Source organism: Bos javanicus, chromosome 12 (assembly GCF_032452875.1).
Source record: "Bos javanicus breed banteng chromosome 12, ARS-OSU_banteng_1.0, whole genome shotgun sequence".
Taxonomy (NCBI): Eukaryota; Metazoa; Chordata; class Mammalia; order Artiodactyla; family Bovidae; genus Bos; species Bos javanicus.
Window position 1 is genome coordinate 86,738,281 of NC_083879.1, and position 25,866 is coordinate 86,764,146.

Consider the following 25,866-nt stretch of genomic DNA (forward strand, 5'->3'; position numbering starts at 1 on the left):
TCGAGGAGGTTTCCTGGGGCACCTCTCGGGGCTTCATGGGAGAGGCCGGGCTGTTGGAACCCGCGGTGGCAGCAGTTAATCCACAGAGACACTGACTGTTTAATCAAAGAAAGTGTGAAAGTGAAAGTGTTAGTCACTCAGTTGTGTTTGACTCTTTGTGACCCCCCAGTGGACTGCAGCCCACCAAGCTCCTCTGTCCATGGAATTCTCCAGGCAAGAGTACCGGAGTGGGTTGCCATTCCTTTCTCCATTAAGGAAGTTGTTCTCTAAGCAGTGATTCCTCCCCGGCGTTGACACCAGCCGCACAGAGTGACAGCCTCCTGGGCAGGACGGAGACGAGAGCCCCTGCGGCCCGGAGCTCAGCGACCCGCCCTGGAAGCCGCTGCAGCCACGGGCGCTGCCCGACCCCAGGTGTCCACCTAGTCAGTCACAGCCGTGTGCGGGCACTGCTCTGGAGGCGTCACTTCTCAGTCCTTTACAAGACCGGAGCAGCAGGAGCTGAAGCCGCTGCCCAGTGCTGTCTTCTCTGGCCCTTACGTGTCGCCTTGCACTCTGGACGTTCTCTGTCTGCTTGACCACAGCTTTAGGCTAAACGCATCTCACACTCCAGCGGGTACAGAGGGAAGACAGATCAGGACGGTGGGTGACCACAGCTTTAGGCTAAACGCATCTCACACTCCAGCGGGTACAGAGGGAAGACAGATCAGGACGGTGGGAAATCTCAGTCATTCACAAGCCATTACCATGAGCCCTCTGGGGTTTTTTAGGACAAAGAATTACTGTTCAAGACTGCATCACTATGCAGAGTTGGCTGCACCACAGAACTTGTTCTGTGTCATGTGACATGTGAGCATTGCATGGAAACCACAGCTGGTGCCCGCGTGGATTCCGTGCCAGGCTGCCGGGCGCACGACCAGGAGTCCTGGGTCAAGGGCCAAGAGTGTGCAGGCTTCTCCTCGGCGCTCAAGATTTCTGTCTGAAGACAAATTCGGAAGAGACCCAGGTTCCAGAGACAAGCCCCTCGGTGTTCACACAAGCAGAGCTGTGTGCTTTGCAGGCCAAGAGATTCCTTGTAAGAGAGGAGCCCGGTGCCAGCAACCTGTGGGTCGGCGTGGATGCCGTGTGCCCTTCATCCCAACCTGACTAAGGGAGAGCCTTCCTTCTCGAGGGGGGAGGAGCCTGCCCCCCAGCACTGACATGTGAAGTGACTGGGGCAGCAGGTGGGGGGTGGGGTAGTACCATAGATGCTTCTTGTAACTCTTGTGCACGCAGAGGATGGTCCGATGGTCACGTCCGGTGCCCCAGCAGCTCACTGCCCATTTGGGGTTGGCCACACCCTTGCGTCTTTACGCCCAACCCCCAGCCCGGTCCTGCGGTGGTTCATCCCTCACTCGCATCCTTGCCAGGGAGCTGGTGGAAGTGACGGGAGGAAGGCTGCCCAGAGCCAGTGTCCTTGTTCCCGACTTCCCTGAGACGCTGGGGTTGTTGGAATAAGAGGAGGCTTTGTGGGGGCGGGAGTCCGGGGCTTTGACTTTCTCCCGAGTTCACAGGTCAACTGGTCCGTCCACATTTCTGCAACAGCCTCGGCACTACTGCCCCTGGTTTTGTTTTTAATGAAAGCATCGTTTGAAAGGTATCTTACCCATAGCGTGAGTCGATGAAAGTCTTCTCACCTCGTTTTCTAGGAGAAATTTACCTGTTTTGCAAAGGAGCAGATTCTTCCATATTTCCCCGAGTGACAGAAGGCAAAGTGGACCAGATCCAATCCAGAGTGGAGCGCAACGCAGTGGTGAGACGCAGGGGAGTTGGGGGGGTTCTTGTGCCTCTTCTCCCGTGGCGGGGGGTGGGGGTGGGTGGGCGGCAAGAGGGAGCCACGTGCCCTCCAGCGGGGCACCGCCCCCCGCAGCCTTCTGTTGGCGTTTGGTGGCTGGAGGGGCGTGCGTTGCGTCCAGAATGACAAGCACAGTGTGATGCTGTTGGAGAGGGAGCTCCGTCCCGAGGATTTCTAGGGACTGGCACTTTCTGTTGCGACTTGACCTGTTCGTTTTCTCCCACATTTCACCTGAAGCGAGTACTCAGTCTGTTCTTAGGCCCTCAGAGGTTTGTCTCAGGACCACTGGTTGAACAAGTGTTCTCTCCCTGTGGGACGGCCTTGGCATCCCTGTAAAAAGTCATGCGGCCACACATGCAGGCGTTCCCTTTTGGGCTCCCAGGTCTGTCGTGTTGGCCTCTGTCTGTCTTTACGCTGAGACCACACTGTTTTGGTCACTTATCTCTTTCCCGTGACTTTGGAAATCAGGACACGTGAGTGCATCTTTCAGCCTTGTTCTTCTTTTACAAGATTGTTGGTTATTCTGAGTCCCTTGAGATTCCACGTGAATTTTAGGGTGGGTTTTCCCATTCCCTCAGAATGCCATTGGGATTCTGATCAGGGTTGCACAGAATCTGTAGTTCATGCTGGATAGTATTGTCATCATGAGAATATCGTCTTGGAATTCATAAACACAGGACACCTTCCGCCTGCTTAGGTCTCCCATGACGTCTTTCAGCAACGTATTGTAGTTTTCGGTCTACGAATCCTTCACCCACCTCCATGGTTTAGCTCATTCTTAGGTATTTTTTTCTTTTTGATGCTATTGTAAATGGATTGTTTTCTCAGTTTCCTTTCTAGATTGTTTTCTTTTGGATAGTTGGTGTATAGAAGATGCAGCTGTTTTTGTTGCTGACTTTGTATCCTGCACCTTTACCGAACTCGTCTATCACTAGTTCCAGCGTTTTTGTGTGTGAAATCCTTTGAGTTTTCTACGTATAAAATCCTATCACCATTTCCTCCTTTCCAACTTGGATGCCTTTTTTCCTTGCCTGTTTGCTCTGGTTGAGGCTGCCAGTGCCTCGTTGAGTAGGAATGGGGAGCCAGTCATCCTTACCTTGTCCCTGACCTCAGGGGGAATAACTGTCACCTCTCCTGACTGAGTGTGACGCTGGCTGAGCTTCCGTGTGTGACTTTAATCAGGTTGAGGAAGTTCCTTCCTGCCTAGTTTACTGAGTGGTTTAATCAGGAGAAGGGGACAACAGAGGACGAGATGGTTGGCTGACATTACCAGTCATCAGTGGACATGAGTTTGAGCAAACTCTGGAGATAGTGAAGGACAGGGAAGCCTGGTGTGCTGCAGTCCATGGGGTCACAGAGAGCTGGACATGACTGAGCGACTGAAAAATAACAAAAATCATGCAAAGGGGTTGGGGTTTGTCAGATGCTGGAGTTTGTTTTTGTTTTTTTGCATCTGTTGAGTTCATCATACGAGACTTTCCTCCTTTACTCTATTTGTGTCTATATGACATTGATTCTCATGTGTTGAGTCAGCCTTGCATTCCTGGGATAAACCCCGCTTGGCCGTGTAGATCATCATTTGGATACACTGTTGGATTCAGTTTACCGAGATTCTGTTGAAGGCCTTTGCACCTTTGTTTATAGGAGATGGTGACTATCTTTCCTTGTAATGTGGTTGTCTGGCTTGTGGATCAGTGTTGTTTTACATACAGTGTCAGGTTTTTAGTAGTATCAGTACTTAGCAGGAGGAGGAAAGAGCATTCCTGCTCCGTGTTTCCATGTGGGGAAGCCCCATGTCTGCTTTGACAAACAAGGTTCCGTTTATTCCTAACGCTTCTGCTGACCGTCCACTCCATCCGCATTCTGGGACAGCTCTGGATTACTTCCTCTTACCTTTATTACTGAAGTCTTACCTTCGATGGCCTGGTTTGTGTTGTGTATTCCCATGCTCACTAGTCTGACTGAACACTTCACAGTCACTCGGTCGGTCGTGCCTGCGTGTGTTCAATGCGCACACGAGTGGCTCAGCCGCAGACGACCGGCACTGTGGGTGGGGGTCTCTGGTTCTCCGCTTTGTCACCTCAGCTGGAGAGCGGATGTTGGGAAAGCTTCCGGGAGTGACCCTCGGGCTCACGGTCAGCGCTGCTGTGTGAGCTTCCGGGAGTGACCCTCAGGCCCACAGTCAGCGCTGCTGTGTGAGCTCCAGGAGTGACCCTCGGGCCCGCGGTCAACACTGCTGTGTGAGCTTCCGGGAGTGACCCTCGGGCTCGCGGTCAGCGCTGCTGTGTGAGCTCCAGGAGTGACCCTCGGGCCCACAGTCAGCACTGCTGTGTGTCTGGCAGGAGGGGCTCCGGACCCTGTGTGTGGCCTATAAGACACTCATCCCGGAAGAGTACGAAGGCATCCGCGAGCTGCTGCAGGACGCCAAGGTGGCGCTTCAGGACCGAGACAAGAAATTAGCAGAAGCCTACGAGCAAATAGAGACAGATCTGGTCCTGCTCGGCGCCACAGCTGTGGAGGATCGGTAAAGACGCACCATGCTTGTTCTCAGAAACTGGGATAGTGTGAAGGGGGAGCGGGGGCCGCCCAGGGTCGGGGGTGGGGGCATCGTCTGCCTGGGCAGGCTCTCCAGTTGCCCTGGGTGACAGCGCGCTGGGCTTACGGGTCAGGCCTGGGTGATCCCTGACTCTCCACCAGTAAGAGGCCTGTGAGTCGCATTTTGCCAGGAGAGACCAGGAGCGCCAGCACTTCACTCCTGGTTACGGACAGTCAGGGTACAGGGCTGCTTTTCTGTTCTTCTTTAGAATGGAATCAGTAACTGATTCTCTTCCTAAATGAGTCCCTAGCTCTTCCCAAATACAAGTGTAAACATTTTAGACCTTAACAGTTTTGTCATGACTCACTGAAGAAATTCAAAATAATGAAGTAGAAGATTGCAAAAACTCACCATAATAGCTGCTCAGATTACCAGCTACAGATTTTCAAGATTCTGCACAGGAAGGACTGACCTGTCCCAACTCTGCACAAGGGACAGGAAAGAGCCCTCTGTCCACTGTGTTGTCTGAAGAACACAGTGAAAGGAACAGATTATAGTTTATTTTGAAGAAAAGAGAAAAAAAATACCACAACTTAAAAGCATGGGACAGGAACTTGAGATTACTGAGCTTCTGTTTCCCAGCGCGTTTGAAAATGTTTGTTTATTTAATGCTCACTTATCTTTGTTGCGCTGGGGCCTGGTGGCTGCACGCGAGGGCCTTCTCTGGTTGCAGCGAGTGGCGGCTGCTCTGGTCGCCGTGCGTGGTTTTACTCCAGTGGCTTCTCTCGTTGCCGAGCACAGACTCTGGTGCAGGGCCTTCAGCGGTCGCGGCTCCCGGGCTCTAGAGCACGGCCTTAGCCATGGCGCACGGCTTTAGTTGCTCCACGGCATGTGGAATCTTTCCAGACTAGGGATTGAACTGGTGTCCCCTGCGTTGCAAGGGGAGTCTTAACCACTGGACCACCAGGGAAGCCCCTCAGTTTAAAGGTCTTGGAGGTCTACATTGGTCCAGGATTTAGATCCTGGTCTCAAAACCTCTGTTTTTCCTGGGGGTCGGCATTCCCCAGGTCCTCGGTCTCAGCAGACAGTTGGCCGACAGCCTGGTTTTGTTCTTATTTTAAGTCCTGACGCCTCTGCTCCTGGAAGCACGTCTTGGCACAGAGCAGCTGCGGTCACGGACAGCTTGGTGACTGGTCGTGTATGAGGATGAGGAGGGTGTTCAGAAGGGGCCTGCTTGTCTGGGGAGGGAGGACTGGTCTTTGGAGGAAGTAGGGGGGAGGGGGAGGCTCTCATGGGCAGAGGGGGAGGCTCTCATGGGCCGAGGGACCCTCGCCAGCCGAGGGCCTCGCAGGTGCTGTGGTAGCTGTTGGCCTCGGTGGGGAGCTGGGACCTCAGGATGTTGAGAGTGGACCCCCGGGACGCGTGAGCGGGTGGCTTTGAAGTGGTTCTGTTTAACCTTTGCAGATCCCTTTGAACCTCATTTACTTTTTCCTAAAACAATGATGAAATCACAGATTTTTTTGTGTGTCTAGAATAGTAGGAAGTTTCCGCCAGGTTCTACCCAGATCATCGCAGTTAGAATCCTTTCCTTTCCTTCCTCTCCGCGCTGGACAGACAGGACACACCCCTGATACACGCGTGTCAGCAGCCAGGCCTCTAAGACCTAGAAGACAGGGCAGCCCTCCCCTCCCCACCCCCCAGCCCCCGCCATGAGGCAGGCATGGCTGTGATGCCAGACTGCCATGGGTGGCAGGACAGCCTCACCAAGGTCAAGAGGGCTGTTTATCCTCATACACGTCCTGTGAACTCTGCAAGCTTTGCGTTCTCCACGTGTAGAACAGGGTCATCACACGGTCCTCCTCCCGTGAGGTTTTGGCAAAGGCAAGACGTGTCAGGCAAGTGCTTCCTGCAGCATCTGACGCTGAGGGAGCCTGTGACGCCAGTCAGCCAGTCCCAGGCCACGGCTGGCATCCTCCTGTTTCACGTTCTTTAGGCGAACCTGGGCTCCAATTGGATAGGAGGCAAAATTAGGACATTTTATGCGCAAAGAAAAGGGGGGTGCATGTCACCTCTTTGCCAGGCCCCGTTTTCCCTGGTCCTGACTTCCCGGTTGGTGTTGGTGAGGGGTCTCCTTATAATTGCCCCAAATCTTCTCTGAGCAGCAAGTCCTGCTAGACAGAAAGCCATGTGCTCAGCAAATGCCATTTAGCTCCTGAATACCCGTCCCCGTGGATTATCTGACGTCCCCGTGGTATCGGGAAGCGTTTTGTTGTAAAAAGCTAAGTGAAAAGTGAAAGTCAAAGTGTTGGTCGCTCAGTCATGTCCAATTCTTTGCAACCCCATGGGCTGTAGCCTGCCGGGCTCCTCTGTCCATGGGATTCTCCAGACAAAAATACCCGAGTGGGCAGCCATTTCCTTCTCCAGGGGATCTTCCTGACCCAGGGGTTGAACCTGGGGTGTTGCAGTTGGATTCTTTACCATCTGAGCCACCTGGGAATAGCTCCAGGTCCTTTACAGTAAATCACAGGTCAGCACCAGGGTGCTTTTTAACTTGGGGGTGAAAATCAAGACAGGGTAGCAGACCCCAAGTCCTTGGACTTCTCTAGCTTGGTTTGCTTGGTTTGCTGATGAGGGTGTGTTGTGCCCCCCGCCCAGGCTGCAGGAGAAGGCGGCCGACACCATCGAGGCGCTGCAGAAGGCGGGCATCAAGGTGTGGGTGCTCACGGGCGACAAGATGGAGACAGCGGCCGCCACCTGCTACGCCTGCAAGCTCTTCCGCAGGAACACGCAGCTGCTCGAGGTCACCACCAAGCGGCTGGAGGAGCAGAGCCTGCACGACGCGCTCTTCGAGCTGAGCAAGACGGTGCTGCGCTCCAGCGCCAGCCTCACCCGGGACAACTTCTCAGGGTAGGCGGGCGTCCAGGGCGTTTGCAGAGGCGGGGTGGCCTCCATGGGCAGGGCAGTGGCCTGCCCTCCCTTGTGCAGACACAGTTCTGTCCTCTGGGCCCTGACAGTGTCCTGCAGTCGAGATCCTGACCAGAGCCTTGTCTTTTTAGCAACTGTGATGTGTCTTTTGCGTAGAGGGTGTGTGTGCGCGTGCGCCCATGCTCACTGGCAGACTGCTGATAGAGGATACAGAGAGGCTTGATTCATTGATTTACACACTCTCGGGTGTGAGGCGATGCCCACCTATTTCTGTGACACCTGGGGGCCGTGCTGTGGATTCCTCGGGGCCTCTGCCAGAGTGGGTGTGGGGGGGACAATGACACATGGTCGTTTGTCAAGTGAGAAAAAATAGTCAATACACAAGAGTTGTTTTTTCCAAGAATGTTCAGCAATTTATTCACATTTTATCAACATTGTCCTTGCTGGTCTTAGATGCACGATCTGAGATTAGACTTCATTTGAACTTAAATTTTCATTAACTTAGGAAAAGCAAATGGGGCTCTCTAATCATATACGAATTTAAAATTATTCATTCATAAATAGTACAAAGCTATTTCCCTTTACCTGGTCTGCAGATTTCCTTTTGGGGCTTAGAGATGTTTCTTGTAATTTTGAAACCCAGCAAAGAGAAGTATCATGACCATGTTCTTCCCAAGACAGGCAGAGTAGCAAGGAGTTACCAGCTGTGGCCGTCAGGACTGTGGGGCTGAGCTGTCTGGGGGTCGGGAGAAAAGGCCGACCCCTCTGGATGGCGGGATGGATGCTCTCCTGCTGTTGCACTCGACCTGCCCAGGAATCCACAGTTGTAACTGTTGTTTGCTTTGCCTAGTGAAATGAGAACATTAAGTTCACACATAATGTTAAAATGTAGTCAAAGGTCTTGCAGCCACGAGTCTAGACTGTCTTATTATTGACAAAAGAAGAAAATGCACTTTCTTAATCCTTGTTCCTGAATTTGTAGCATTGATAGGTATCCCCTAGAGTAGCTCAGAGAAGGCAATGGCACCCCACTCCAGTACTCTTGCCTGGAAAATCCCATGGACGGAGGAGCCCGGTGGGCTGCAGTCCATGGGGTCGCTAAGAGTCAGACGTGACTGAGCGACTTCACTTTTACTTTTCACTTCCGTGCATTGGAGAAGGAAATGGCAACCCACTCCAGTGTTCTTGCCTGGAGAACCCAGGGACGGCAGAGCCTGGTGGGCTGCCTTCTCTAGGGTCGCACAGAGTCGGATACACTGAAGCGACTTAGCAGCAGCAGCAGCAGAGTAGCTAGTCTCCTTGAATCTCTTTGACTTGGTTACTGAGAAATGTCTCTGGCTTCTGTGATCTGACAGACTCTCAGCCGACATGCAGGACTACGGTTTAATCATCGACGGAGCCGCGCTGTCCTTGATCATGAAGCCTCGGGAGGACGGGAGCTCCAGTAACTACCGCGAGTTGTTCCTGGACATCTGCCGGAACTGCAGCGCTGTGCTTTGCTGCCGCATGGCCCCGCTGCAGAAGGCCCAGGTGTGCTGGGGGCGGGGCCGCAGGAGGCCCAGGCGTGCCTGGGAGCTGCATCGACCTTATGTAGTGATGTCCGGAATGGAACAAAGAGTGCTGTTTTGTCTTCTCATGTTACCTTTGGGGTTAAGTGACTTGTCAAACTTTTATACCAATTAGTGTTTCAGTCTTGAATAAAGAAGACAAGCCATAGTTTTTCCCTCATCCTTTCTGTCTTGCATCATGGAACATTATACTTATGCACATAAATAGGAAAAAAAAAAGACTGTAAAGAAACAGACTAAAAATTTGGAAATTATTCATTGCATTGAGCTATCAGATTTGGTTTTGCACACATGACAAATTTGAAAATTGAAAGAACAGCTTATTTTAAAAAATAGATACTTGGTACAAGGCAGCTTGGCAGAGCGCCACCTTCTAACGGAGTGCATCCTTCACACACTGCCCCACCCGAATTTAAATCTGAATCCCCGAAATTTGCGTGAGTGGGGCATCCCCTGAAAATGGCTCCGTGGGTTTCTTGTCTCTGTCCTCAGCCTCCCGCTCAGCCTGCTCCTCTCATCCCCCTGCGTTCATTTCTTAGCTGCTTATGCTTAAGTATGTTTTGCTTTTGACATGAAAAAGACTTTATCCTGTATGGATAAAATGTACTGAATATAATAAATAATTCAGTTTAAGCACTTAATTGTTTCATCGTCCTTGACTAACTTTGACATCTTTGTCATTTCTTCCTGGTTAGTGGATGACCTTTGCAAAAATAAAACAGAGATGAGAAAGTCTGCATTCACTTCTTTTCCAGATCGTTAAGTTAATCAAGCTTTCAAAGGAGCACCCAATCACCTTGGCGATCGGTGACGGAGCGAATGATGTCAGCATGATCCTGGAGGCCCACGTGGGCATCGGTAAGCCCCTGGGCTCTGCCCCCTGCTTCTCGCAGTGACCGGGGTTTGTCCCTCAGTTGGACCAGGGGGGACACAGACCAGGCAGGACCGTAGGATTCAGACACGCGTTTAGGGCGCGCCTGTGATACAGAGCGTTCGGGGCTGGAAGCCCACAGCAGCAGCTCTGCCTAACCCTGCTTTGCCCGTCCCCGCACCCCCCTGCGAGGGGCAGAGGAGGGTTGACGCGGCGCATGTGCTCCCTTCCTGCAGGCGTCATTGGGAAGGAAGGTCGTCAGGCTGCAAGGAACAGCGACTACGCGATACCCAAGTTTAAGCATTTAAAGAAGATGCTGCTGGTTCATGGGCATTTTTACTATATTCGAATATCCGAGCTTGTGCAATACTTCTTTTATAAGGTAGGAAAGTAGGCTCTCCTACCTGTCTGCTCCTCTCACCATCTCGGGGCAGGTAATGGGTTGGGTGGAAGGCTGGCTGGCCGTGATGCCCCAAAGCTACAGGGGTGACTTGTCCCCGAGTAGAAGGAAGGGCTCCATGGGAGGATTCCCGGGAGGAGGCGCCTAGCCCTCTTCTCTCAGAACTGAACGTAGCACCACCGAGAGCCACACTGTCACAGGTCGAGGAGGGGCCTTGAACGAGTTCCTCCTTCATAGTGCAGTTTGATTCCTCGCTGTCCACTGACACCCAGGGTGCCTCCTCATTTCTCTGTTAGGAGTTCCCCTTTGCTCTGACCTTGGGGAGACTGGCCTGGTCCCGGCTGCACCATGGGGGCCCCTGAAGTGAGAGGGGAGTTTTAGAGTCGTTGCCCGTCTTGGAGGATAAGGGGCGCTTTGCCTGGGGTGGAGCGTGTCATGGGACAGCCTCTCAGGAACCTGGTGACGCCCTGACACTGCACCCTTGAACTAACAGGCATGTGGCTTGTCTTTCAGAACGTCTGCTTCATTTTCCCTCAGTTTTTATACCAGTTCTTCTGTGGGTTTTCACAGCAGGTGAGTCGTCAGGCCTGAGGTTGAGCTCCCCTGAGCCTCACCCACTGTCCCCGAGTGTGGCTGTGATGGGTGGAGGGTGGACGGCGGGCGTGCAGGCCAGGTGACCCCCATCCCACCACTGACCTGTTTTCACCCGAAGCAGCCAGACCAGAGAAAACTGAGGCTTGAAGATGGAGATCAAACTGCAGGCTTGATGCAACTTTTTGTTGCCACAAGTTTGCAGTGGGGTCAGCCACTGGGACTGGGTGGGGTCAGCCGTTCATCCTGACCAGTCGACCTCACGATGCTTTGAACAACGTCCTGGCCCCTCAGTCTCTGTAGAAGAGTGGCACTGTGTGCATTTGAGAATTCTCCAGTTTGTCGGCCTCTCCAGAGGAAAAATACATGTGCATATTTAAACAAATTCCCCGAAAACCTCATCAAGGTGCCGGGCTCTGGTCTCACGCGCTTCTCGGCCCCGCAGACGCTGTACGACACTGCCTACCTGACGCTCTACAACATCAGCTTCACCTCCCTCCCCATCCTGCTCTACAGCCTGATGGAGCAGCACGTCGCCATGGACACGCTCAAGAGGGACCCTGCCCTCTACAGGTACCGCGAGCTCCGCGCCGCAGACGCCAGAAGGACGGGGCAGCCTGCAGATCACCCCGGGCTGAAGTCCTTAAAGACCAGAAACAAAAAAACAAAACCCCAGACCATCCAGTTAGCTGACACACGCGCCTCCCCAGAAGGTTCTTCACTTCACATGGGAAGCAGTGTGGCTTAAGTGAATGTTCTCCAAAGTCAAACAGAGAGGATTCACGCTGCATTTGAAATGTACACATTCAGCCAGTTTGTGTTTCCCTGTGATCCTTGTGAAAGAGCTTGGGATGACGGTGTCTACCCCCGTGACCCCGGTGGATCCTGGCAGAGTCACGTGGGTTCCACCCAGGGAGAAAGAAAGTTAACAGAGCTGATCCAGGGTGCTCTTTTCTGCTGAGAAGTATCTCTTATAACAAGGAAAAGACGCTTCTGCTGTTTTAGAACTGCACCCCAGCGTCTCCGGCCGCGCCAGCGTGCTGCCGTTGTGCTTTTTACATTAGACGTGTTATTTCCAGAACACGTTAGGTGCACGTGTGGTTGTAAGGGCTTCCCAGGGGGCGCGGTTGGTAAAGAATCTGCCTGCAGAGCAGGAGACCAGGGTTCCATCCCCAAGCTGGAAGATCCCCTGGAGGAGGGCATGGCAACCCACCCAGTGTTCTGGCCTGGAGAATCCCACGGACAGAGGCGCCTGATGGGCTGCATTCAGGGCGTCGCACAGAGTTGGACGTGACTGAGCGACTCAACACGTGGCTGTAAGGAAGAGTAGAGAGGCTCCCTGGGGGTTTTGTCTGGAGCCCCCGTGGGGCACAGGACAGGGTTGCGCTTGGGTCCCGACACCCCACCCGCCCGTCATGCGCGCTGCCCCGGTGTCGCTGCTCCTGTTCCTGTGCACGTGTGTGGCCCTCCACCCACACCCCTCGCCAGCCCCGTGGCCTTCGGCAGAGAGGTCAGCCATTACATGAGATCTGGGAGTGTTGCTGTCCTAGGTCATCCCTGCAGGCGACAGAAGAGCAAGCCTGGATCGTCCCGTGCATCTGGCCATACGGGAGGAAGTCTAGGGAATAGGGGAACACAGCCCGTTTCAGATGTACTCCCTGGGGAGTCCTGCAGCTCCTCCTCCCGAGCTGAGCTGACAGGTGCAGGGAGTCACTGGTGGGTGCCAGGGTGCCTCACGCCCTGTGTCCTTACTTCCGGAAGCAGGAGTGTGGCCCCCACCCTCTTTCTGCCCGTGGCGGCCTCCCAGTCCACTTTGAGAAATAAAACGTTCAGATAGGAATTGTCCAGGAAGGCCCCTGGGTAGCACAGCGCTGTGTCTAAAAAGCAGTTTGCCTCTGCTGCCAGGGCCCTCAAGCGAGTGTCTGCTGGCCGCTCCCCCGTGTCAGCTGGGACGTTCCCTTCAGCCCGCACGGTCGTTCCACGCTCAGTGCTCCAACACAGTGGTTTCAGCCAGGAGAGCTGCGTGCTGCGAGCTGCCCCAGGCTCTCCCGGGGCCAGGTGTGGTCTTGAGAGCAGTGGCAGGCGGTGTGTCCAGCAGCCGCAGAGTGTGACGTGTGGCCTGGGGGTGTGCAGACCTCAGGCCCACCTGCACCCCTTGGCTCCGCGGGTTCACAGCGTGTGCCGATCAGCGGGTGGGTGGGCACAGGGGTCTGCCGAGAGCGGGACAGATGGGCGGGGATAGGGGGTCCCCTGGGCTCGCGGCGGTGCTGGTCAGCGGGCAGGTGGAGTTGTGGTCTGCCGAGAGCAGGACAGACAAGTGGGGACCGGGAGGCCTGTGTGCGGGGCCAGGCTGCCGAGGCCCCACGCCGGAGCTTGGCCGAGTAGGTGTTGGGCCTCATTCTCCTGCCGCCCCCCGGCCCCTGGCTCTGCCGTCCCAAGGCCCTCAGTGGGTCGGGCCCCGGGACGCAGCGAGGCGCCGGGTGGGCGCATCCGTGTGGGCGCCTCACACGTCCCCACCTCTTGCTCCCTCAGGGACATCGCCAAGAACGCGCTCCTCCGCTGGCGCGCGTTCATCTACTGGACGCTCTTGGGCTTGTTCGACGCGCTGGTGTTCTTCTTCGGTGCTTACTTCATGTTTGAAAACACGACTGTGACCAGCAACGGGCAGGTGTGTGTGGGGCTGGGCCGCGGCGACGGGGCTGCAGGATCTGGGGGTGAAGCGTGGGATGGCCCATGGGTCGGCGTCTGGGTGTCCGCTGCAGATGGGGCGGACCCGATGGCAGGGCTCTGCCGACTTCAGGGACACCCTCTCGGGGTGGGCGGGGTCCAGCCTTTATAGCTTGTATTTCACCGTCAGTTATTTATCTCGGGGTCCAACTCAGTCATCAGGACGTGGTTTATTTAATTTGGGGAATAATTTGGTATTTAACCCACGTTAGCGTTTGCTCACGTCCTTAGCTTACGTTCTGTTTCCTTAGCGATGGGCAGCTTACGGTGTAGTTTCTGATAGACACTCAGCTCTCTGGGTGTTTGCATAATCTCTGGGGGTTGTTTTATTTGTGTCTCGCTTTTTTTTCTGCCGCGGCTTCCTTCCCACTCTCAGATAATGACCAGCAACACACATATGGTAAGACGTCTGTGGGTGTGTCTTCTGTGTTTCTGGAGTGCGTTCCGAATAAAATATTTCTCGAAAATATTTTCCAGCGTGACCCCGTCTGTGTGCTTTGTCAGTAGAGATGCCTTTAGCCCATCCCCCACGTCTGTGGGAGCAAGGTCAGCCCGGAGACCGTGTGTGTCCACCTGGGTCACGTCTTCCTGGATTTCCGTGCCGGATCGCCCGCCGTGTCAGCAATGTTTTCTGATCTGTGTGCTCTTCCCTTGCCCTAAATAAGTAGGAAGGCACACAGGCGGGTGCGGCTGGGGCGGGATGGGGGTGGGGGGTGCTCTGAACATGGCCGACCCCTTGCTGCCTGGAGAGTCGGGAGGCTGCGGCCCCGGGCATCCTGCTTCCAGTCCAGTGTCCCGGGGTCAACGAAATAGAAGGGGGCTTTGACCAGAGGTCCCCTGCTCATCCTGCTGGACGGGGCACCTCTCTCTGCCCGTCTCTTCCTCTGTGTGTTTGGCCTGAAGTTCTGAGCCTTGCTGTGTGTCCTGGGCAACTTGTTTGCCCATCAATTTCTCTGTTCCTTTTTTCTCGTGCCTGAAAAGGGCTGTTGTCTCTCATTGTAACTTAAACCAGCGTTTACTAAATTGAGGGTTTTTCAGAGCTTTACTGCACTTTTCTGAAATCTTCCCATTTTTAGAGCCTTCATCCTCCTGGTTTAGCTGAGTGGTTCTCGGGTGCCGCCAGCGATGGTGGGGCTGGCTCGTGCTGTCTCTGGTTCTTTGCGTCTTCACGGAGCTCTCCCTGGGGCTGCACTGAGCACGCACCCGTGTGCATCTTGCAGAGCTCAGGCTCCGTGTCCCGAGCACCGAGGTCCCGGTTCCGGGCATCACCCTCGCCCCCTGCAGTCGCTCCTCCCGCTGGACGGTTTCCTGGAGTTAAAGTCGAGCAGGCGGATGCTCAGGCAGACGCGGGGCGATGGCAGGGGTTTAGAGCAAGCCCGGATGCGTGTTTAGTCCATGAGGCTGCCGAGGAGCGCGGCTCTCACGTCAGCAGATGACGTGGTCAGCCCCGCCCCGCAAGCCCACAGACGGTGTGTGTGTGGGCAGGACGCACACCCTGGGCATGGACGCAGGTCACCGGGCAGCCTCGAGCACAGACCTGGGCGGGGGCCGCGTGTCGTCCGGCTGCTCTGTGGTCAGAGGTACCGGCCCGGATGGTTTTGAGGTCCTTCCTGTGAGCCAGGGCTCCTGCTGGTCCCTGTCTCTCTGCCCCTCGCTCCCGAGGGTGCGCTGAGCCACTCCAGCCTCCAAAGGGTCTTTCCTGAGATTCTCAGGCACCTTTCACCTCAGCCTGCAGCTGGGTGCCTTTGCTCAGCTGATCTTGGACAGAAGTGTTGGTTAGAACCTGGAACGATGACAGGAAGGGAGCCAGAGGTAGAGAGGCCCCCAGTTGGTGGGGACCCCGAGCTCTGAGGCCCCAGGGGACAGAACCCGCACCAGTCACGCACCGCCTGTCATGGGAGACGCTCCTGAGACGCCCAGTGATATCAGCAAGCAGCCGGCAGGACAGTCCTGCAAAGCGAAGTGCTGGACGTGGGCCTTTGTCCACCGCTGGGCCTTGGGTCCCTCGTGCTCAGGGGACCATGAGCAACCTAAAGACTCAGAGGCATGAGAGCGAGACCAGTGCTAAGTGGCGCGAAGCCCACGGGGCCCAGGCGGACCTTTGTCCCCAGGAGTGCAGAGGCCAGGAGAGTGGAGGCCCGGGCTGAGTGCGCACGTTGTCTGTGGTTGGACTCTGGACCCAGAGGCGGCTTCTTGTTCCAGACTGCTGATTCTTAGACGATTCCTGTGCGTCGGCGGGTGGGAGGGTTGGATCGCTCACAGAACTGAGAACATGTTACCAGCTGGTTCTGTATCATTCAAACCAAGCTGCGAACAGAGCTGTGAGTCCAGTGCAGCCTCGGGCGGCCGGTGCTCCATGACGGCAGCTGCCCTTCCGAGGAGGCCGCGTCTTGCTGGTGGGACGGTGCCACCGCCCTGCCCTAGTGACGGTCAGGAGGCGACCGCTGAGACCCCTTTCGACTCAGGAATGTTCGTGGACCTATCGAAAGGACGATAGAATCGGTGATGACCTTTGAAACAGAGAAATTCAAGTTTGGAGTATTTTCCTCACAGACAAGAGCCATGCTATTTTGCAGATGAGAATAGAAGACAGTGATTTTATTGTAGTTGAGCAGTGGGACACTCCCGGGTGGATGGTTGAAAGTTTAGGATGAGTAGTAATAGAAGCCAGGAAGTTCCGAGAGCCGGCCTAGGACCCCTGTCTGGCAGGCTGAGCACAGGGCCGCCCGAGGCTCCACAAGGGTCCGAGTTGGCACGTGGAGCGGGCACGATGGACGGTCCTGCGGTGTGATAGACGTTGCTGCAGCTGCAACCTTCAGGAAACACAGGACGTGTTGTCATGGAATCGTCTTATACATAAAAACTGATCAGTCTGGGCCTTAGAGCGTCTATGAGCAGGAAAATTTCCTGTAGAGTACTCAGTCTCAGGAAAAAGAGCGTGAAGAGGAGGGATTAAACCAGGACCTGGGTGTGGGGCGGCGGGGCCAGAGCTGCACCTCCTCGCCCTCCCACGCGGCCCCGACGGTCCTGGAGCCCCCACAGGGACGGGGGATGCCCCGTGGATGAGAGTGTCACCCCGTGTGACCCTCCGCACGGGGACGGGGGATGCCCCGTGGATGAGAGTGTCACCCCATGTGACCGCCCCACGGGGACACAATAATCCTTTAGGAAATCAGACAGGACGTAGGGCTTCACTGGGGACTGGGGAACTGACCTCACTTGGGAAAAGTCCCCTCTGGACGACCCTTTGAGAGAGGGGGTTGGACCCCAGTGAAGCCCCCGCTAAAGAGCGTAGAGATGAGGACAGATGGTTTCAGTGTCTCAGCCCGACCTCTCCCGTAGCTGAGGGAGCTTGGGGGAGCTCCTGGAGCATTACGTGGCCGCGTCCCTGTGAGCCGGGACGGCCACCCCCCACGTTGTCCTTAGGCCCACACGTGCGGTTCTCTGATGTTTTGTGGGATCTCAGGGTTCCCACCCAGCAGGGGTGACAGACACGGGGGCCTGAGGCGTAAGGAGCCTGAGGCCCGGACCCAGGGCTCCTGCCGCGCAGCTGAGGGTCCCGGGGGGTTCAGAGCTGCCGCCTCCTGCCCCGTCACTCTCTGCTTTCGGCTGAAAACGGCAGCTTCCGGGGAGAGGACACGGGCACCTCGTCCTCCCGCACCTGCTGGGCGCGCCCAGCACGGCCCGCCCGACCTCACTTCCTGCCCAGCTGTAAGCCTTGAAGGCAGAGCGCTGCTTTGGGAGGTTCCCGGCCTGGGCACGTCACTGTGGGGGCCGTCCAGACCCCCGCCCCTGCCTGGGGGAGGCCAGTGCCCCCCAGTCCACCAGGTCCCCAGGCATGGCAGGTGTCCCCAGCTCGGGACAGACGCCCCTCTGTTGAGAGCCACCGAGCCCAGTTTTGATCACTATGATGAAGTGAAAAATCTAGCGGTGAGGGTCCTTAGGTCCGTTTCCTGCAAAAGTCCTAATGCTTCGGTTTTTCTTCTAGAATATCCTATCAGCAGATTCTGCCTCACTGACTGCACACCCACACGCTCACCTGAAGTGAGCACCTGTGGGGACGTTTCCTTGGCCGAGAACGGACCGCAGGTCCAGCTTCTCGCGCTTTGTGGCGTGCAGCTGTGTGTCTTCTGAAAGGAGAGCAGGAGCTCTTCTGAGAGGCGCAGCTCACAGATCTGACAAATCAGAACTGGGCCAGCCAGCTCTCGAGAAGCAGCGTGTCCAAGAGGCTGGTTTGTCCCCAGGATAAAGCCTCTTACCTGCCCGGTGTTTCCTTCTGCTTGTGTCTGCGTCTCTGAGCGAGAAGCGTGCTGTCTCCTTCCCGCTGGCCGGGGCCGCGCCTCTCCGGCCACGCTGTGTGGCCGGGGCCGCGCCTCTCCGGGGCCGCGCAGTGTGGCCGGGGCTCTGGCCACGGACCTGCCCTGGCCTCTGTGCAGCTCCGTCCTGTCTCCCCCTTCCCTTTCTGTGAGTCCCACGGGCCCCCCCTCTCCCCCCCACCAATGATGCCGCCCCAGGAAGATGCCACCCGTGGTTTGTTGTCGGAACCCTCAGGGTTTTGAGTTGGAAAGAGGACAGACTCACTCCACTAAGGCTCACTTCGGCCACGCAGAGCGAGTCGGGTGGGGCGATGGGCTGAAGGTCTTGTCTGCTTAAAGCGTGGGCTGGAGGCAGGGTGGGTACTGTGCACACCGAGACTCCAGCTCCCGGGCCATCCGGTCTGGCGCGTGGGGCGCCGAGGGGGAGACTCGGGCGGCCTGCAGGAAGAACTGGGCGCCCACAGATGCTGCTGGAGCCGGGGGCCTTGGTGCAGCCCACCCCCCATCACGGTGACATCAGGAGGTCCCCGCGTCTCTGGGGTTGGACGAACAGGCGGTGGGTGGGTGGGATGCTCGGACGCTTGTGTTGAGTGTGGAAGAGGCAGTCTGTATTAATAAGAGGTGACTGGACTTTCTCTCCGCAGGTGTTTGGAAACTGGACGTTCGGGACCCTGGTGTTCACGGTGATGGTGCTCACAGTCACCCTGAAGGTACCTTCCCTGCACACACGTGCTTCTGTGCGCTGGCCACCCAGTGGCCCTGGCCCCGACCCTGACCCCGGCCCGCCGGGGTCCTCTCCCCACCACTAACATGGCCTCGGCCCTGAGGGGCGAGCTCAGAATTACACAGCAGGGGAGGAGGGAAATGCCACAGCCTTTTCTGTGTGAAAGGACTGGAATTAGACTGCTTTTACACGGCAGGCAGCCCCGCCCCCGGTGTAGTCAAAGGGCACTTTAACTGAAACAAGTGTATTGTGAAAAACTGAGCTCGTTTTTAAAGTCAAGTCAGGCTCTTCGTGAAGTATCGTCATGAAGGTCCCAAATCCTACCAACCTGGGTTGGAGAGTGAGACAGGATGTCCCAGAGCCATATCCTGGGCAGTAGCATCTCCTGCAGGGGGCGCCCCCACCCCGGGGTCCGGGCACTTTCCGGCAGGGTGGGCCTGGGGAGCCCTGCTCTGGAATCTGGGCTGTGTTTCTCCCACACAGGCCCCTGTAGACGCTCTGGCTGAAGTTAGGGGTTTGTGTCTGCTTCCTGTCCCGCCCCCCCAGCTTCCTTCTCCCAGGCTCATGCCGACAGGCCCAGTGGCCCCACGGCTAACCGCCTGGTCTCTCTTCAGCTGGCACTGGATACCCACTACTGGACCTGGGTCAACCACTTTGTCATCTGGGGGTCGCTGCTGTTCTACATCGTCTTTTCCCTCCTCTGGGGAGGAGTCATCTGGTATGGATTTGATGATTTCTCAGTCACCGTCATATCACCGAGGCCTGAAGGCTCAGTCCCACCTCGTCCCGCGTGTGGGTGCAGGTTGCGTGCCCACTGTGTGCAGGAGGGGCTTCACACCAGGGCCCGGGGCCCACGGGGCCGAGGCGGGGTGATCTCCGCTCCCTCCCCCAGGGGAGACACGCTGCATCACGAGCATGACGGGGGATGAACAGGCCAAACCCTCCAGGAAGGGACCGATCAAAGGTCGGGGACGGCTTCCCCAGAAAAGCTGTTATTTAAACAGAAACTTGGGAGAAAAGCGCTGACCTCATCCTGTGAGTGTTCTGGGCTGCTGGCCCTGGGCTGAGGCAGGGTCATTCCTAAGGAAGGGAGCCCCGCAGGCAAGTGACCCAAGGCAGGCCCGGAAGGAAGGCTCCTCCGGAGACCATTAGGACGCCATGGAAGGTTTTAAACAGAGGAGCCACAGAGCCCAGCTGCACTTTTCAGAAGGTCACCGTGCTGCCGGTTGAACGTCCACCTGGGGGTGGACAGAGACTGACCCAGCAGTCGGTCCTGATGGGCAGGCGGCGGCTGCGTCTGTCACGAGTGTGCCTCTGCACGCACTGTTCTGCCCAGGGTGTCCCGTCTAAGTGGCCGGCCTGGTGAGCTCCTATTCACCCCTCAGAACCCGGGGCCCGCGTGCTCCTCGGCCCTTCCCCCGGGTCACGTCACATCACAGGCGGGCATGTCCACCTGGCCCCCGGGCGCTTGTTCCCGCCTGTCACACAGGTGCAGGGGCTCCTGTGACGCCCCCCTCGGGCGCAGCACATCCTGAGCAGGGCTGCGGCTGGGGGCAGTGAGCCAGGCCCAGGCCTGCCCAGACGTGAGGCTGGAAGCAGTGTCCCGTCCACCTGGCCTCCCCGCTACTGCGCAGGGATTGAGGGGGAGGGCAGGCGGCCCCCGACCCTGGGGAGAGGCCCCTGGTGCATCCGGTCCCCGCGTGGAGGCTGCTGTGTGGACGTCCACCCGGTGGCCCGCTCCACTGCTGACCTCTAGTGGCCATTCCGTGCATTACATGTCGGGAAAACCAGACCTGCCCTTGGTGGATTTCCCGCCACCCGACTTCTGGCCTGAGATCCCTGCGGCTCTAGTGAGCTTTCCAAGCGGCTGTGTAAGAGAAAGTCTACCCCAAAACCCCCCACCAGCTCCTGGGCCTGGACACTTCGGAGCATGAAGCCGTGAGACTTGAGTTTAGTGCAGTCACTGCCCATTTCTAAGGCATCCCAGGTGGCTCAGATGGTAAAGAATCTGCCTGCAATGCAGGAGACCCAGGTTTGATTCCTGGGTGGGGAAGATCCCCTGGAGAAGGGAATGGCCACCCGCTCCAGTATCCTTGCGTGGAGAATCCCATGGACAGAGGAGCCTGGCGGGCTGCAGTCTGTGGGGTCACACAGAGAATGACAGGACTTCACTGCCCGTCTCCGAAGGCATTCCTAGCCCGCCTGGCAGGGAAGTCATTTCGTTCTCTGTATTTTTATAGAAATTTTTAAAAATTATTTTGGCATAAGCTTGTGTTTAGCCATTCTGCTGATGAGAACACTATCTTCTCTGTATTAATAGGTATTGAGCCAAACCCCCTGTTCCATGTTTAAACGTCTTCCCTGCTGTTCTGAAGCTGAACTTCTGGGGCTTGTCCCCCCTTGGAATGACCTCATAGAACTCCCCCTCCTCTCACGCTCGCTACCCAGCCTTCAGGGCAAAGTCACGCAACGCTATGGGGAGAGGCCCCCCTGGTGAGCCGGTGGACTGTGACCGTCAGAGATGGACGTGGATCCCGCCAGGGCAGACGGCCCTCCGTGCGGGACTCAGGGGTCTCCACCGGCTCCTCATCGGCCATTGTGCTGTGGTTTTCTTTCCCTGGACACTGCAGGCCCTTCCTCAGTTATCAAAGGATGTACTACGTATTCATACAGATGTTGTCCAGCGGCCCTGCCTGGCTGGCCATCGTCCTGCTGGTCACCGTCAGCCTGCTGCCTGACGTCCTCAAGAAGGTGCTGTGCAGGCAGCTGTGGCCCAGTGCCACCGAGAGAGTGCAGGTACCCTTGGGGCGGGGGCGCAGCTGGGGCCCGTGCGGGGGCCCCGGGGAGGCAGCAGGAAAGGTGGTCCATCCAATGGCGACTCCAGGTGCCCGCTGGGGGCCTGCAGCCTGGGGGGCACCGTGGGGCGGGCCCAGGGAGGCAGCAGGAAAGGTGGTCCGTCCAGTGTTACTGATGGTGACATGTGATTTTACACCTGAACTAAATGTCCAGTGGTTAGACTTGGACAGGTAGTCCCTGAAATAAGGAAAAGATTAAGAGAAAAAGATTAAGCCAGTACAAAAGGCAAATTATTTTGTGTGAACCTAAACAAGTTTTTTTGATTAATCCTTATTTCAAAGGTAAAATTGCTTTATTTTTAGGGATGGAAACATGGGTCAAACTTTAGCATTCGTTTTGGGAAATTCTGGTCATGAGTAGGTAGGGTGGTTGTTTTCCGTGCTCCCAAGGGGACGCCAACAAGCTGAACTCTGGATTCAGGAGATGGGTGAGACCTAAGGATGCCCAGGCCAGTGTCCAAAGAGAAGCGTGACCTGGAGTTTTAGAGAGCTCTCAGGGAGCGGACGTCCCCCACCTCTTTACCCCTGTGACCCTGCACCCCTCACCCCTGTGATCCTGTACCCCCTCACCCCTGTAACCCACCCCATGATCCCACACCTACTCACCCCTGTGACCCCGCACCCCTCAGTCCCTCACCCCTGCACCCCTCCCCCTGTGCACACCCCTCCCCCTGTGACCCCACACCCCTCCCCCTGTGACCCCTCACCCCCATGACCCCGCATCCCCTCACCCCCGTAACCCCTCACTTGTGACCCCGCACACCCTCACCCCTGTGATCCTATACACCCTCCCCCCATGATCCCACACCCCTGTGACCCCACACCCCCTCTACCCATGATCCCGCACCCCTCCCCCCGTGAACCCTCACCTCCTCGCCCCTGTGACCCCGCACCCCCTCCCCCTTCTCCCGCACCTCTTCCCCCACCCCCACCTCGTCCTTCCGTGGCTCTGGCCGTGCGCCCTTGGGGAGGAGGAGGGATGCTCTGAGAGGCAGAGGCCGCAGCAGGCCATCCTGCAGGATGCCTGTGTGGGTGAAGGGGGCGGCCGTGCAGGTGTGAGTGACAGGAGGGCGGGGCGTGCAGGTGTGAGTGACAGGAGGGCGGGGTGTGCAGGTGTGAGTGGCAGGAGGGCGGGGCGTGCAGGTGTGAGTGACAAGAGGGCGGGGCGTGCAGGTGTGAGTGGCAGGAGGGCGGGGTGTGCAGGTGTGAGTGACAGGAGGGCGGGGCGTGCAGGTGTGAGTGGCAGGAGGGCAGGGCGTGCAGGTGTGAGTGGCAGGAGGGCGGGGCGTGCAGGTGTGAGTGGCAGGAGGGCAGGGCGTGCAGGTGTGAGTGGCAGGAGGGCGGGGCGTGCAGGTGTGAGTGGCAGGAGGGCGGGTGACCACAGGCGAGGGCGTCTGTTCCCCCCTCGCCCCCCCGAGTCCCTCTGGGGAATGCAGGGCCCCCTGCTCTTAGTCGTCAAGCGCTGCGCTGCGGCCGGCTGTGGGGTGGAGCCTCCGTCATTGCAGTGACCTCCCCCGGAGGTGACCAGTCAGGTGGGCGAGCTCTCGGACCCCTAGGGCTGATCTCAGATGCTGCCCGCGGTGCCCAGCCAGGGGGCGCAGAGGGCTCAGAGCCAGCCCGACCGGCAGCTTCACGAGAGCTGCTCGGTGATCTCAGGCCATCCCAGGGCGGGGCAGGAGCACACGGGAGGTTTCCACCGGCCGCAGGGGCTCCAGTGGCCGCAGGGGCTCCGGGTGCAACCACCGACTCACTGCCTTTTCTTGTGTCTTCCCTTCCTGGTTCCTTTCATCTTCCGGCCTCTTTACCCAAATCTTGTTTGCAAACGATGTGCATGGCCTCCTGACCTCTGACCTCTGACCTCTGGGACCGGCAGACTAGGAACCAGTGCCTTTCTGTCGAGCAGCCCACCGTCTTTATGCTTTCTCAGACTTCCAGCAGTCTGACTTTCTAACGGAACAAGGTGATGCTTTTCTGTCTTTCTGCATGTTTGGGACTTGATCGGAGGACCATGGAGGGCTGACGGTTAAGCTCGGGAGCCGCGCACACAGGCCCCCGGTGCCGCGGGCGCCGGGCTATCTCCACCCACACGGCTGCGCGGGGCCTCCCTGGGGAGCCTCAGCGCCCCTCTGGCCTGGTGGCAGCTGTGAGGCCGGTCCTAGCCCCCGCGCGGCAGGGGCAGCTCCTGGGTCAGCGCTGGCCTCGCCCTGGGGCCCGAGGCAGCTCCTCCCTGTCCCTCATGTGGAGCCCGCGGGACTGGCAGGACCACGGCCCCAGGAGAGGCAGCCTCGGCCGGGCCCCTAGACTGTGGACAAGCCGGGACAGGCGTGTTCGGGGTCAAGTCTCTCACCAAAGTCTCTCTTATCTTGTTAAAAATATATGATTGTTTTTGGAAAAAGACTCCACCTGTGCCTTAAACAGCATGGGTGGCTCACTCTCAGGAGCATGGAGCGGCCGCACCGTTTTCTGTGGCCGCGGCCCACGGTGGGAGGCTTCTCACCTGGAGCCAAGGCTTCAAGGACGCGCTTATCTGTTCTCCGTCCTCTGTGTCTCGATGCCCCTCTTGTGTGTCCCCACACTGGGCACACGTTGAAGGCCTGTGCCTGGTGTTACTGCTTTACTGGGCAGCTTGCTTAATAGGAAAATGCCTCAAGCAAAAAAAAAGAAGGCCTTTTTTTCTTTAACAATCGTTCATCTTTTAAGTTCAAGTAATTATTGGCAATCAAAATTTTTCTACCCTGGGGCATCAGAATTTGTTAGAATAAACTACATAATTTTCTCTCACTGTTTACACACTTGAAGACATTTAGGATGAAATTATTAGGAACATTTTAATAAGTCACAGGAGGTGCTTGTGAAACCAGTTAAATCATGCCAACTCTGGGCTAAAAATAAATGCTCTGACGATTGATGGGGTTTACTGAGAGCTGGTTTGCTTCTGAGCCTTTGCAGAAGCCGGACTCTGCTGCTTGGCGAAGGGCTCTGAGCTCTGGGTGTCCGTGGCCACGGCTGTGACAGCCCCTCACGGTGCCTGCAGCCATTGCCCGGCGCACACAGGGTCCGTGCGGTGTTGCTGCAAAACCAGCCAATTTCGGCAGAACTTTGGAGGAACGAACCCTTGGCTAGTGCTTCCATGGAACATGCTGCGTTTGAGATGGGTGGCTTTTTCTTTTCATCTGTCCTATTAAAGTGAAAACCACAGAGGCTACATATAAGCATGTGCGTGTACGTACACGCGTGTGGCATCTGTATACACACGTGCATTTATTCTTTGCACATCCATGGGCATGCACTCCCGCAAAGAGCAACCACCTGAGCGCTAGTCTGCTTCACCTCTCGCCTGCTGCCCCTCGTGCCTAGTCGGGGGCATCTGCACCTCCAACCCTGTGCTTCTCCAGCTCCTGCAGTTCCCTTCTTCCGAGGCACTGAGAAATTCACACCACTTGATTGGAAAGCCTCAGTGTTCGGACTAGAAACGCCCAACCCCGCTGGCCTGCGGCCCTGCCACGCCCCAACCTCCGGATTCTAGCTTCAGGCCAGGATTCTTTTGTTTGACTGGACATGGGGCCAAGGGACGGGGCCGGGCAGGCACAGAGGGACGGAGGGACAGACTGGAAGGCAGGCAGGTAGACAGGGACAGAGGAACAGGCAGACGGACAGACAGGGACACAGGGACAGACAGGGACACGGGCAGGCAGGTGCAGACAGAGCGTCAGGAAGGCAGGCGGACAGGCAGGAACAGACGGACAGGCAGACAGAGAGTGGCCGATGCAGAGCCCCTCGCTGGGGCCTGTGCGCCCTCAGGAGCAGCGCAGTCTCCGGAAGGTCGGGGTGAGCGGCAGGGCCGTCAGACCCGGGTCCCGCGCCCCGACCATCGGCCGCTGCTGCTCCGAGAGCGGGGCCTCCCGCACGCGTCCCCCTCGGCCGTCCCCACAGAGCCGGGCGTGCGGCGCGGGCTCAGTGTCTGTCCTCGCCTTGCAGAGGAGCCCGAGCTGCCCAGCCCCGGCCGACGCCGCGCTGAGCCCCGACCGGCCGCTGCTGACGGACCCCGAGCCCCGGCCGAGGCGCGAGTAGCCGGAGGATAGGTAACGGCCGCCCGCGGGCAGCCCGTGTGCTGTGCTCTTGCGGACCGCGTGGGTTTCCTCCAGAGCTTTGCCGTGCTGTGCCGTTTCTGTTAGGTTCACGGTGACAAAGACTTGCCCACACGTGGGGTCGGTCCCCGGTAAGTGGCCCACTGGAGAGGCCGACCGCCTGGGGCTGCCTGCGGTGCACACCCAGGCACGCGTGTGAGCGTGCGTGCACACTCATCTGTGCGGTGCACAGGCCCACAGCGTCCTTCGGCGCCCAGAACTCAGCCTTCATTCTCATCCGCGGTGGTGGGCATGGCTCCACCTGAAAGGTCCTCCAGGAAAGACCGCCTTTCAGAATAAACAAAGGGCTCTGAGCCAGGCCGGGGCAGGCGTCCAGCTGCGCCTTCAGCATCCAGAGCGGGCATCTCCTGGCCGGCTTGCTCCCTCCCTGCACG

The 25,866-nt window shown here is 57.3% G+C and overlaps 1 protein-coding gene across 6 annotated transcripts in view; it reads left to right on the plus strand.

Annotated features, from left to right (window-relative positions):
• The window catches only part of ATP11A (ATPase phospholipid transporting 11A), a 103,680-nt gene that overhangs the window by 74,291 nt on the left and 3,523 nt on the right, over positions 1-25,866 (plus strand). For 2 of the 6 annotated variants that reach the window (XM_061435406.1, XM_061435402.1), the window contains exons 17-29: positions 1,686-1,789; positions 4,174-4,355; positions 7,023-7,274; positions 8,648-8,822; positions 9,616-9,718; positions 9,968-10,113; positions 10,645-10,704; positions 11,168-11,295; positions 13,255-13,390; positions 18,410-18,475; positions 19,104-19,207; positions 21,120-21,285; positions 25,323-25,426. In XM_061435406.1, the coding sequence (XP_061291390.1) occupies positions 1,686-1,789; positions 4,174-4,355; positions 7,023-7,274; positions 8,648-8,822; positions 9,616-9,718; positions 9,968-10,113; positions 10,645-10,704; positions 11,168-11,295; positions 13,255-13,390; positions 18,410-18,475; positions 19,104-19,207; positions 21,120-21,285; positions 25,323-25,415 (1,715 nt within the window). In that variant the 3' untranslated portion in view covers positions 25,416-25,426. Of the gene's footprint in view, positions 1-1,685; positions 1,790-4,173; positions 4,356-7,022; positions 7,275-8,647; positions 8,823-9,615; positions 9,719-9,967; positions 10,114-10,644; positions 10,705-11,167; positions 11,296-13,254; positions 13,391-13,825; positions 14,129-18,409; positions 18,476-19,103; positions 19,208-21,119; positions 21,286-23,217; positions 23,740-25,322; positions 25,427-25,866 lie in introns of those variants that run through there. The other 4 variants (XM_061435404.1, XM_061435403.1, XM_061435405.1 and 1 more) reach the window with 4 other exon arrangements.